At 41.7% G+C, this 13043-nt stretch overlaps 1 protein-coding gene across 1 annotated transcript; it reads right to left on the minus strand.

The window, feature by feature from the left end:
* Positions 1-2058: 2058 nt before the first annotated feature.
* Positions 2059-4762, minus strand: LOC111968831 (hepatocyte nuclear factor 3-beta). The gene is made up of 2 exons (XM_023994720.3): positions 4388-4762; positions 2059-3632 (listed from the first exon to the last, which is right to left on the minus strand). The coding sequence occupies exons 1-2, from the start codon at positions 4457-4459 to the stop codon at positions 2448-2450; spliced, it is 1257 nt and encodes a 418-aa protein (XP_023850488.1). The 5' UTR covers positions 4460-4762; the 3' UTR covers positions 2059-2447.
* Positions 4763-13043: the final 8281 nt, after the last annotated feature.

Genomic DNA, 13043 nt, shown 5'->3' on the forward strand with positions numbered 1-13043 from the left:
CTGCAATTTGGTTGTGCATGTACACTTCTTATATTGTGGGCATAGCCTCGACTCCATTGTTTACTGCCTTTGTTTATTCGCAGATCACTGGTGTTTAAAGTACGATTTGTGAGAGGGACTGGAGAATAAATGCACCCTTTACGTGTTCAGAAGGTGAACCGGTGTCCTATCTGGCAGGGAGACAAACTTCTTCTCTGCCCTTGGATTTCCAAGCACATCGGCAGGGGCTTGGTATCCCCCGGTCTGTGGAGTGAAAGATTGGGCGTCTTGCCGTGTTGGGAATGTGAGAATTTTGRTTCATTTCGAATACAACTATATCTTATCTTTAGGCCCATTGAGAAGGGATCTCCAAGTAGTTTAAAAGAATCCCCAGACAATGGCTTAGTGATACAGAACAAAGCAGGCAGAGCATCACATTCTGTAGACACTGTTCTCAATCAGCACCCTTTCCCACAACTATTCTCCTACGCTACGGGATACTTTTATGTAATAATGAAACAAATTTCTTTGAAAGATCTCAACTTTAGTGTGTCTTCCATTAGGGGGGCCCTCAACACTAATGTGTGGTGTGTGTGGGTGTGTGTGTGTGTGTGTGTGTGTGTGTGTGTGTGTGTGTGTGTGTGTGTGTGTGTGTGTGTGTGTGTGTGTGTGTGTGTGTGTGTGTGTGTGTGTGTTTGTGTGTGTGTGTGTTAAAGAGGCAGGGAGATACTGTATTTAATAAATGTGATAATGCATTATGTTGTAAGATAGTCTATAGACACGACTAGCGAAAGCCTTGTGCCAATGTAATTACTAGTAATCATTAATAGTAATGATTAATATAGGCCTAATAAATGTATTGAGCCCTTAGGACATAAAGCAAATTTTAACATTGGTCTTCATTCTGCACTAAGATGTGAGTAGGTCTGTCGTTGTTGTTTCTGCTTTTTGACATTGAGCTGCCCTTGACTATATGGTATCATACACGACTTTACGTTTGAAAAAGATCGACACCATAATATTATGACAGAAAACACATGACTGTGTTGAGCTGAGCTGGGGAATATTGTTTGGTGCATGTCCTCACCTGTATATCATAGCGTGACTGATTGTGGCCATATCGTCAGCAGCTCCACCCTCCACCCCTATTTCACAACTGTCACTTGGAATCTAAAGTTTGTGACAAATCATAAAGCTATACTTTGGCCTATGTTTTGATATTCTTGTTTGCTAAATATCTAGGAGCCATGTGGATGAATAGGTCAATATTGCTGGTTGCTTTCGCATAGGAATTGTGTAAATATGAATTATATTATAGCATTTATTATTAATTATATTAATATCATTAACATTTTCAATATAAAATGGTAGATGGAATTCAATCAAACATATTTGGCCAAAGTGAGAATAGTCTACTTGTTACCCATGGCAGGCACACAAAAAAGATAGTTGTGAGACCTAAGGCCCGTTTTGACATTTTTGTTCAGGGGACATGAAGGTGCAGATCTCGATATAGATTAATCACTGCAGTTWAAAAAAATCAAGAAATTTGAAATGCTATATATTCTGCATATAAATGTATTTCTTTACTCTTTTTTTTACTATTATAGGCCTTTCTTTTTTGTCATTGTCAAAATATGTTGCCACTTACTGTAGTCATTGAGGGGATTAAAAGCTTTTTTTCCTCCATCTTCAATACTCAACTGGACATAGGCATCTCGATACGTTATGAACACGGGTGACAAGATAAAAAACAGCTTTTTTCGTGGTGTAATGTTTAAAGTAATTCCTACAACAAGTGTTTTTCTTCGACATAATAGACCCCTTTTTTAATAGTTAAGAGATGCTGATGTTGACATTTTCAATAAAAACGAATATTGTCATTCTAAGTAAAATATATAAGGCATATCCATGGGTTTATCTGGTGCTGCCACTGTTGATGCTGCTAATGGTATAGGCCTATGCATACAACTACTACAACCACTACTAMTAATAATAATAATCTTTAATATTTTATTATTATCATAATTGTATTGCTGCGTAGGCTATACATAAAAAAATCCACAATTTTGTTCAGAAGAAAATCCAAATAACACTTTAATATAGATTCTGTTCTTGTTGTCAACTACAACAATACACATTTACAAGCCATAAATAAGAATTACACAATTGATTGAAGAACTTCAGTCTCCCACAATGCATTAAAATCATTTAAAATTCCCGCTATTCAGATGCATTTTACAGTAGGCTAATCGACTTTTGGTCCATTCTCAAAGCAGACTTTTAAACAGATTTTGACACATTATTATTAACATCCCTTTACAAAATAATTACTAAACCAACTTGACAACTAAATCAGTGGGAAACGTCAAAAATATATGGAATAGGCCTACATAATATGCACAAACTATAATTTTACAAATGTACAAATTGCTGAAAAAGGTCTGTTTGAGGTTTGGGGTCAACGTTTATGATGAGTTCATAATAGGCCTGGAGTAGACGCCATGATAGTAAGAAGCATCAGCGGGTATTGACGATGAATCTAAGCCCGTTTTGCCCATTGAACCCATGGATAGCGCCCCGGCCATGGGGGAACCGTAGCCGGAATAGTGCATCACCTGCTCGTAAGTCTTTAGATCCATTTTGTGATGCTGTTGCTCCGAGGACATGAGGTTGTTGATGGAAAAGGGGTGGTTGAACGAGTAGTGATGCTCGGGTTTCAGGTGTGCTTCGTGTGCGAGGACCGAGTGATGCTGGGACATGAGGTGCCCATGTGCCTGGGAATGGGACACGGGTGAGGTAGCGTGCTCCGGACTCAGAGCCTGGGTCGACTTCATGTCTGACAGAGGCCTTTTGTGGTCGTTGGGGGACAGGTTGGAATGGGGGGACTCGTTGCCGTTGCAACTCTCCGAGCTGCTGTTGGAGCCGCCTTCTGATGTCTTCCGACCCGACTCCTTGCACATCTTCTTTTGGCCGGCACACTTAAACCGTTTCTGCCTCCTCAGATAGCAGCCGTTCTCGAACATGTTTCCCGAATCCGGGTGGAGGGTCCAAAACGAGCCCTTTCCGGGCTTATCTGGGGATCGAGGCACTTTGAGGAAGCAATCATTGAAGGATAGAGAGTGGCGAATTGAGTTCTGCCAGCGTTGCTGGTTCTGTCGGTAGAACGGGAAAAGGTCCATGATCCACTGATAGATCTCAGCCAGCGTTAGCATCTTGCTGGGGGACTGTTGGATAGCCATAGTGATGAGGGAAATGTAAGAGTATGGGGGCTTGGCGTGAGTGTAGCTCCTCCGATATGTCTTGGGATCCCTAGATCTGTTGATGCTGGACTGTCCATACATGGGGCTCATGGCGTTCATGTTGGAGTAGGAGGAGGTTAGGGAGTTCATGGACTGAGGCTGCGCGGTCATGGGGCTCATGCTGGGGCTGAGCGCGGCGCTCATGGCTGTCATGCCCGCGCCCATGCTGTTCATGGCTCCGGAGCCCGGTGACATGCCGGTCATGGAGGGGCTCATGGCTGTGTTCACGTATGACATGTTCATGGGGTTGGCTGCCACGTTGGCCGTGGTGCTCATGCCCGACATGCTCATGTAGGTGTTCATTGAGTTCATGCCCAGGCCTGTGTTCATGTTGCCAACCGAGGAGTAACACTAGAAAGCAAGACGGAAAACAAAGATTGTTAGGCTGTTATGTATTGAGATTTTAGGAAGTTTGACACTACAGCCTATAGATGTGTAATATACTTAATATAGCTATGATACTAAAATAATAACAGTAGCCTAATATCAGCAATAATAATAACAATCAACAACAATACGATCATCATTAGGTCTATTATTAAAACGGTGTGATAATAAATTGGTGTGAAAGCAAGCAATCCCGCTGTAGTTTCGTGCTCTGTTGAAATCCAAGTCTAAATTTGGTAAAGAACATTTCTTGACAGTAATATAATTTACCTCAATAATGTGACCAATTGTAATGTCTAGCCTACATCAAGCATGTAAAAACGAAGAGTTGTCACCATGTCTTACCTCAGCTAAACATCTTAAAAATAGAAACTCGATCAACTTGTTCTAGTGTGTAATAAGCATAGGCTATATGTGGACGATATTAGGCTAAAGAACCTGCAACACAAATATTTGCTCCATGGGTAAAAAATAATACAAAACTGTGTATGATTTTGTAAAGATAAATGTAGACATATGCAATTACAATCTGAGTAAAACGTTTCCCCTACATGTCAAGAACATCTTTGTTAGGATAGTGCCGTGAGTAGAGATGGGGCAGGATTTGGAGGCGCCTCAAGTCAATATTTGATCACAAAGTTAATATTATCTCTGGGCTAATATTGAATTGTATAAAATGGGATCGGCTTTAGACGGAAAAATATATTTAAGGTACCCACCTCGGGCTCTCCGTAGTAGGTGCTCCAGTCTGTGTGTTCGTGTCCTTCCATTTTAACTGCTCCAAGCATCATGGAAGTTCCGAATACTTTTCAAACCGTTTCTCCGCGGAAGAAATGGCAAAACGCTCACTAACAGACGGTGATTTGGGACCACGGGGTATTCGGGTCGTTGGTAGCCTATGCTCTGTCAAGGACTGGCGCATGTGTGGTCTGTATTTCAGCCAGCCGTGCCCACGGGCGCTGAAAAGCGTCTGGTGATGACTGAAGTTGAAATGACGTTCAAAGCTGGCTGTAAACGCTATGATATAGGTCTGTGCGCCAGTCGAGCCTCCAATCCCTAGCCTACTTCTTCGCTTGCCCTATTTGAATAATCTCCTCACACCTAGGCGTGAGACTCCTCGACTTGCCCCCCTATTGTACACCTGTGCGAACTAAAAAGAACAGTCTCATGAAAAGATTCACTGTAAACTAATCTTATTTAATGTCAGAAAAGGGGGGGCGGGGGGATTTTAAGTGCTGCTTTAACGCTGCTTTTTCATCGTGCACGTTCTTTATCCTGTGATATTATTTTTCAGACGTTGCTTGAAAAAGTAATTTAAAAGCATCTTAATTGTTTTTCCCACCAAGGCCTGAGGTCTTTATGAGTATTTGACGAGGAAATGTACTTGTTCACTAGTCTACTCCGTCTACTCCGTCTTATTGAAGTGTTATAACAAATTAACCGAATTAAATATAGCTTTGGTGAGGCGATAGAGCAATTATTTAGTTTAAGTTGATCAATTAGTCGATATAATTTGTAGCCTAAGCTAACAATTCAGGGTATTCAACCAGTTTTACAGTGAGAACTCATTATTGGCCCCTGAAGAATAATATTGATATTTTAAACCCCTATTGCCCAAGCAATAATCCCACATGGGCCTAATGTATAGCAAAAAAATATATATATATTATTATTTAACCTTTATTTAACTAGGCCAAACCCGGACGACGCTTGTCCAATTGTGCGCCGATCTATGGGACTCCCAATCACGGCCGGTTGTGATACAGCCTGGATTTGAACCAGGGTAAATACTAAGATGCAGTGCCTTAGACCACTGCGCCACTCGGGAACCTCCATATTGCCAGTTTATTATTTATTTTAATTTTATAAGGTATTATTCACTTGGTTGCATCTATTGCTATTAAATGTGTGGAATAAAATAGGCCAGATGAAGTCTAATCCGTGTGCGCGCGTGAGGGTCAAGGTGTGGACTATTGATTGCTGAGGACACACGCGCTGCTGTTAGCTAGATACATTTAAACAAAGTAAAGTTTATTCAATGTGTTTGAATACTGACGATTTAACGGATCACCTCAACGTAGGCCGTCATTTTAAGTATGTATGAGATCTGAAAGCGTTGCTGCCTAGTTAAAACATTTGAAATAAAACAACATTTAAAAAATGAAGGCAGGAAGGCTCAGGGAGAATGATTTAGGCTAGAATAAAATCATCCAGCCAATTATAATAATCAATATTATAATTGTCCATATTTTCTTCCCTGTCCACATTTCCCCCCTACAGATTTTAATAAAAACATAATAAAGGACATTGTTTTAAGGTTATCAAATCAATACTAAAAATGAATAGTTTTTTAATTAGGCTATTTCTATGGGTTTGTTTAAGAAGATTGAAGTTTCATACGCCCCTCTGTTGTTATATTTGTCCAACAATAATAGTTTCGCATTTGGTATAAAACAACAACCCTTTAACATCTACCTATATAGCCTATCGTTACTTTAATAATAAACTATATGCACTCACTGGACTCATATACACACACACTCCACACACACACATAGACACTCCAACACAAAACACCACACACCACATTCTCAGACACTAACAATACTGTATATATATGTGTGCACACTCTCCCTTCTAAACAGACACAACACAACACCATTCACATCGCTATGGCTACTGCTAGCTGTTCTTTTTTTACGCGTATTATTATTTTACATTCTAGTCATTTATCCAACGTTCGTATCCAGAGCGACTTGCAGTAGTTGGCTGCTACATTATACTTACTTTTTTTCGTAACTGTTGTCCCCTCGTCAGCGGGAATCAACACCCGGATTTGGAGACCTACATGAGCGAATGTGTGGAGGGGAATGCTGCGTTACAATTAATTACAGAATTAGCTAAATATCCTTACATTACGTTGGCCAGTTGTATAATGTATTACAAGCAACAAAAAAAAAAAAAATAAACACACTTTTCTGCGTACGTGAGCCAGTTGGTTTTGTGTTCACGTGGTGGCTCTATGGCCTGTTTTGCGAGGCTGCTTTGGGTCCTTTGCCAGCGGTCACGAGGTTGTTGTTTGGGTGTGGTGTAGGGTTGTGTGTGACGTGGACGTGAACCCGTGTGTATGTGCGTGGGTGTGGGGCGGTCAGGGGTGGTGCGGTTTGTGTCCGTGTGTGTGCGACTGTTTGGCCTGTGTGGTGTGCTGGTGTTGGTGTGCCGCGGGCAAGTGTACCTGATACATGCCGTGCACGTGCCGGGGTGCGTCAGGCCCGCCCATGGGGCCAGTCACCCACGCCGGAACTCCGCCAGAGACCGCTCGGCGACGCTGCAAGCGGGCAGGGGCGCCGTTCTCATCCTCTCGCACAGGCCCCACCTGACCCTCAACACCTCGGACTACGCCGCGTCACCGGCATCAGCCAGAGACGTTCCCCCGACCGAGTACGCGACGCTCAACTTTCGGAAGGGTAGGTGACAGTCACTCATAAAATGTTTTTCATTAATGACTTTCCATTCAACATTCCTTTGTGACAGTCTGGCCAGTCACATTTAAACAAACCTATTTATGTACAGACCTGGGAAGTTTGGCGAAAGAGGTAATGAGTTGGCTTTGCAAGTGCCATGGCTCCGTTCCCATTTCTTTCTCCCTTCATTTTTATCTGATTTTTATATACCAACTTCACACACCGGATCTTTATCTATCCTGACTGCGTAGTCACTTTACCCTGCCTTCATGTCACATAATCTTACTTTCAAATACCTCATGACTCTACACATTAGATCTGGTACTTCTACTCCACATGTAAATAACAGGCTCAATATATGTATATTTATTTTATTCCTCGTGTTACTATATTATTTATATTATTATTTTAACTCCCATCAATTGAGGAAGGGCTCGTAAGTAAGCATTTCATGGTATATAGTAAAACACAGTTCTATCGGCTGATGTGACAAATACAACTTTAATCTAGATTATTTTACTAAACTCCCTGCCATGGCAGCGAGTCATTTGGCCCAGGCATTTTGCGGACAATTAATAAAATATTTGCTGCATCAAGGCGAGACAGAAGTGGTGCCAGCCACGTGCCGTTGGTTGGTGGAACATCTTTTGACTGTACATATAGACGTAAGAAACATAGACTATCGGTAAACCTATATACAGAGAGTAAAACCGTGCATGTTGACGAGGGGCCAACAGACCAGTCTTTTAACTGGTATTAGATCGTGCACTCTTCCGTATGTATTAAGGACCATTTACTTTAATTTATTGAGAGCATAACATAAGCGTAAATCTCGCATGGTTTGGCATTAAAAGTATTTATTTCTGTAATTAATTGTTACAAAAGGATATCCCGAAGCATGCCTCTCATGTAAAGGGTCACCAAAATTGGTTTGTATTATAAAAACAAAACTTACAAGCATAAACATTATATTGGCCGACTATAACAAAGGATTTAGACCATTTCAACAACTGAGACTACATCTACATCAGTCCTTTGTCATGTTTGCTGTGTACTCGGCGATGGAGTGCAATAATAACTTGTCCAAGAGGTGACAAGAAAAGGATCACACACTTTTTGTCTAACATTTCAGCAGAAGGGGTTTGTGCTATAGTTTTTACGCTGGCAATCGCAGTGCCAATACCCTTACAAACTGGTTGGTTATGCGTCAGCTTAACTAAAAGGCAATTATGCTTTTGATTTTATGGGTAGGGAATCTTGGATCTAATTCTCGCGACACGATTTGTATTCACATACCAGGTACTAGGAAACCAAGGGGACAAGGCAGCTCTTTGGGATACAATTATTCTTCTTGTCTGACGCCCAAGAATGAAAACATTGAATTATGATATGATACCGACTGCATTGAATTTACTGTGCTCTAGCCACAGGTGCAAAGCCCCAGCTTCAAAGGCCCTTCAAACAACTGTGGCCCTAAAGGACCCGAGTGAATCACTCATCAGTTTTTCCAAACTAGAAAGATGTCCTTGTTGGAACGTATAAAGGGGAAAAACCATCAAAATAAGCCCTGCGGGAAACTATCTCAAGTCACAAACACCAAATGTGACTAATCTGAACACCTGTGCTATCACCAACACACCTTCCATCACATAATCTTGATCACGCCGAATCCTATTTACATCATCCTATACCATAACCCTATACACTCACCCTATTACACATTTCCTATTGCGCCATCCTATGATATGCCTCACTATTACATCATCCCTATCCTACATCAACCCTATACAACATTCGATCCTGCCCTATAACAATCCTCTTATTACATCATCCTATCACGCCGTCCTACTTACCGCCCATCCCATATAACATCATCCTCACTCTACATCAATCCTATTACGCCATCCTATAACATCATCCTATAACATCATCCTATTACATCATCCTATYACGCCGTCCTATTACGCCATATCACAAAGCTTAATTCTCTGGATCCCCTTCACCTCAGGGTCATCCACGGGTGCCTGAGAGGGGCATGGAAACAGAGCTGGGCTGGGGGATGAAAACTTGGCGCTTTCTGCTCCGTGAGAAAGGCGGGACCATCTAACATTCCTTCAAMCACCTAGGAGTTGTTGGCTGGAATGTGTTACTTTAAGTTTCACATTCAAAGTAGGATTTCTTTCCACTGTGCTGCATCAGTTTTCACTTTAGTTTCCACCTTGTGAGTTTTTTTTTGCATTACTCTCCTCCGAGGCACCTCCTCATACAAAACACTGGGGCCAATAGGTTAAGCTTGCKAATCATCAAAATAAAATTAATAATGATCCTCTTTCTTCAGAAAGTGATGGAAAAATGTTTGCTGGCAAGTGCCTGTGGTGACAGTAAACATACCAGAACAGGCCCGGGGTTTGGACTTGCCATTATCTGCCACAGCTGTGACAACGCCTGTTGGCTGCAGGTTTGCGGCTTGCCACRGTGTGTTTACCTGGAAATGAATCTGAAAAGGGACTAGACGGGGAAGGCATACAACCCGGCTAAATGAAGAGGGAGGACAGCCATAGTGATGTGATTCAGAGGGAGGGGGCAGCAGTTATTACACTGACTCACCCCACTGGGTCCTAGGGCAAACACTGGCGTAAATGGACTAAGGATTTCTTCAAATACGTACCTTTTGATATTGAGAGGAATGCGCTGAGGAATGCCACGCAATAGCCTATGTTTTATGTTTGCTGTATCTAGGGCCTGGTAATTTCATTTGTGATACTTTTCTCTTGTCATGTAAAAAGGAGGCCTAAGCTGAGTGATGCTCTGCATCGATCAAACAAGGTCTAGTTTCTACTCAGTGGACCACAGGAGGAGATATCATGGGACCCAACATCTTGAGATGCAACAGTCAGATGCTCAAAATGTTAAGAGCAAAGGACWTTGAAGGACATAATACAACAAGAGGTACAGGGTCATGTGTGGAGCGTGCTTTGTGATGTTAGATACTGAACCATTCTTATCTTTGTCCATGAGCCTCTATTTTGGGTGAAATATTGTATGTACAATTGCTTGGACACAACAAACTTGCATATTGCTCCAGCATGTTATGTTAAACCATTTGAACTGATGTTTATTAGGGCAAAATATGTAATATTGCCTACATATGCTCTGCTAAACATGTGTATGCAACCAATACAATTTGATTTGATTTATTCATTAGCAGAGTCAATACACATTTAATCACAGACAGAAGGCAATTAAACGTGAGGCCAAGTAGTGCTATGCTAATTAACCTGGTGTGATCCCATGGGAAGAATTGTGTCTAATATCACTTCAACCAGCCCTGATAAACTGTCAGGTACTTCCATTCACATTCACCTGCTATCCTCTAAAATCACAGGCCGCAATCAGGGCTGATTGGAAATTAATCTATCAGTTACTAGTCCATCTAATGGTAAACATTATCAAGGGATTTCTCAAAAAGCTACCTTTGCACTTGTTTTGATGCATATATATGGAATAATTGACCAGCTGTTCCTTGTTATTGTTAAATGCAAATTTCATAGCTTCATGTTGTGTTTTTTTAACACATACTGTGTATTATATGATTGAGCACATAAAAGTGCAGACATTGTGATAGTCTGAAACATAWCAGCTTATTCTAATCATCACTACGACTTCAGATCTCGAAATCCATTGAACTGAATCTGAAAAACAAAAGGGACTTGTTTAGAAAACATTCACGTATCAGTTATTCATCTGCCTGTCGGGGGCATTTGGCCATTTCCTTTTCCATCAGTCYCATATCTGCAGCTGTCTTATCTGTATTCTAGGCTGATGGGGAATTTCAAGTTTGGTATTACCTCTGACACAGCCACGGATGACCTGAGCCTGCCGCCACAGACGCAAAGCCGAGCCTTTCATTCAACTTACTATGAGGCTCTCCACTAGATCCCACTGGCTCAGAGGCAGAAATGCATTTCTACCATCACACCGGACTACCTCAGTTTATAAGTAACATCTGTGATTAAACACAATAGAGTGAAATTAAAAGCTGGTGTGTCCGTGGAGAGCTGATCTCTGTTCAGTCGTCCAGCACCCTTCCTGTATCTTCCGGTAGCCATCCATATGTAGATGTGTCATTTGTAGTGTTTACTGAGGAACATAGCGGGGGCCGTTTGGGTAATGAAGAAGGCTCAAACAGATCTGCCTACGTGTCACTCCAGGATCTTGGCGGTAAAGCTTCCCTGCCTGCCCAACAACATAAGTCCCCAATCTGTGTTAGCTTACCCGTGAACATCCTTGGCAGAGTCTTAGTGAGCCTGTAAATTTGGCATTTTACCGTCCCTGACAGCTAACAGGCCATTGGCAAAGGARGTCCAATGACACGGTCACTAATATGGCCCCGCCTCACATAAAACACAATGGGGCAGCCACCGCTAAACAGCCGCTCAGCAGGGGAGCCCCCAATAAAACTTCATGCTCTGCTCTTTCTCCAGGCTACAGCTTCACCAGGGGACCTTCCYCACCCCAACTGGCAAGATGTGGGTATTTCAGGTGAGCAAATATTGCCACTTGCCTAAGAGTTCAATGGCCATCCCATTCTGGGGTGCGTATTGTGCCTGCTTGCAGGAGCGTACATATGGCCCCACGCAGCAGCCCTGCAGGTGTCAAGTCATGTGAAACCTTCAGCCACAGCTGGGCTCAGCAAATCTGCATTTACCAGCATTGAGGAAATCATTCATTATCAAATCAAATCTTATTAGTCACATGCGCCGAATACAACAGGTGTAGACCTTACAGTGAAATGCTTACTTATGAGCCCCCAACCAACAATGCTGTTTAAAAAAATACGGACAAGAATAAGAGATCTCTGCAGTCATCACAAAAATATAATGGACATTAAACTTGTGTCACCCTCCACAGTCATGATACTGTAKTATATCAAGAAGTAAATCTGGACATTTTGAATTCTTCTGACTCCAGTGGTTAGAGATTGCTTCTGGCATCGCATAGCAAAAACCTGACTTTAGTGACAAAACCCATGTTATTATCCTAATTGATTATTTATTCTCTAACATACATGCTACTTTATTTGCCTTTATTGAAAATGGGCACATATGCTACTCCCATGACTCTCGTCATTAGGCTGTGTTGCGGATAGGTAAACAGGCAGGGGAATTTAAAGTTGATCTTGTCAGCCACTCGCCATTTTTAAAACACTTTTGTCCCTAATACACATACACAAAGGTGTAAATGCCCCCAGTCGTGGCTTTCAATTCTCACCTGGGCCTTAATGTGTATAAAAAGATAGGGAAAATAAATAATGTTGGCTGTGAGATTGCATTAGAGATTGGAGACATGGACTTTACCTGCTCCTGTTTGTCCTCCAGGAAGGACAGCAGAAACAAAGACATAGGGAATGTTAAAAGAATACAGAATTAAACCTTTGAAGTAAACATTGTAGCGAAGTCGGTTTATTTGTCAGTTTGATTCAGTGTGTCACATCATTTTGGTTTCCCAGGCTACCTGGTAAGAGTGCTTTGGTATATTTTGGATGGTTTATAATAGACTCAATATGCTAAAAAATGTTTTCTTCACACTATGTCATTCTTGGACTGGCTAATCAAATGATGTGTGGCAGGATGGAAGGATGAGTGAGTGCTACAGCACAATCTATCTTGAGATGAAGATTTCTTAATACGAGCGGAATGCTGTATAATCTTAAAGACATTTCTGATCAGCTTAGATAAAGACTAGGTCTATAACAAAGTGAATTGGGTCTGGTGGTGCGCTATGATATAGTATCACCCAGATGTAAAAAAAGAAAAAAAAAGAAAACAGGCCTGAGAGGGATCCTATGCCATCACACTGAAATGGAACCAGCCCACCACAGTGCAAACAAGATCTCTCCCCAAGCCCAGAC

This window comes from Salvelinus sp. IW2-2015, linkage group LG9, assembly GCF_002910315.2.
Source record: "Salvelinus sp. IW2-2015 linkage group LG9, ASM291031v2, whole genome shotgun sequence".
Lineage (NCBI taxonomy): Eukaryota > Metazoa > Chordata > Actinopteri > Salmoniformes > Salmonidae > Salvelinus > Salvelinus sp. IW2-2015.

Excerpts from the sequence above, each read along its gene's own strand:
- LOC111968831 (XM_023994720.3), bottom strand. The coding sequence starts at position 4,459 with ATGATGCTTGGAGCAGTTAAAATGGAAGGACACGAACACACAGACTGG. Across the intron at positions 3,633-4,387 it reads CCTACTACGGAGAGCCCGAG|TGTTACTCCTCGGTTGGCAA; the intron begins GTGGGTACCTTA and ends CTTGCTTTCTAG.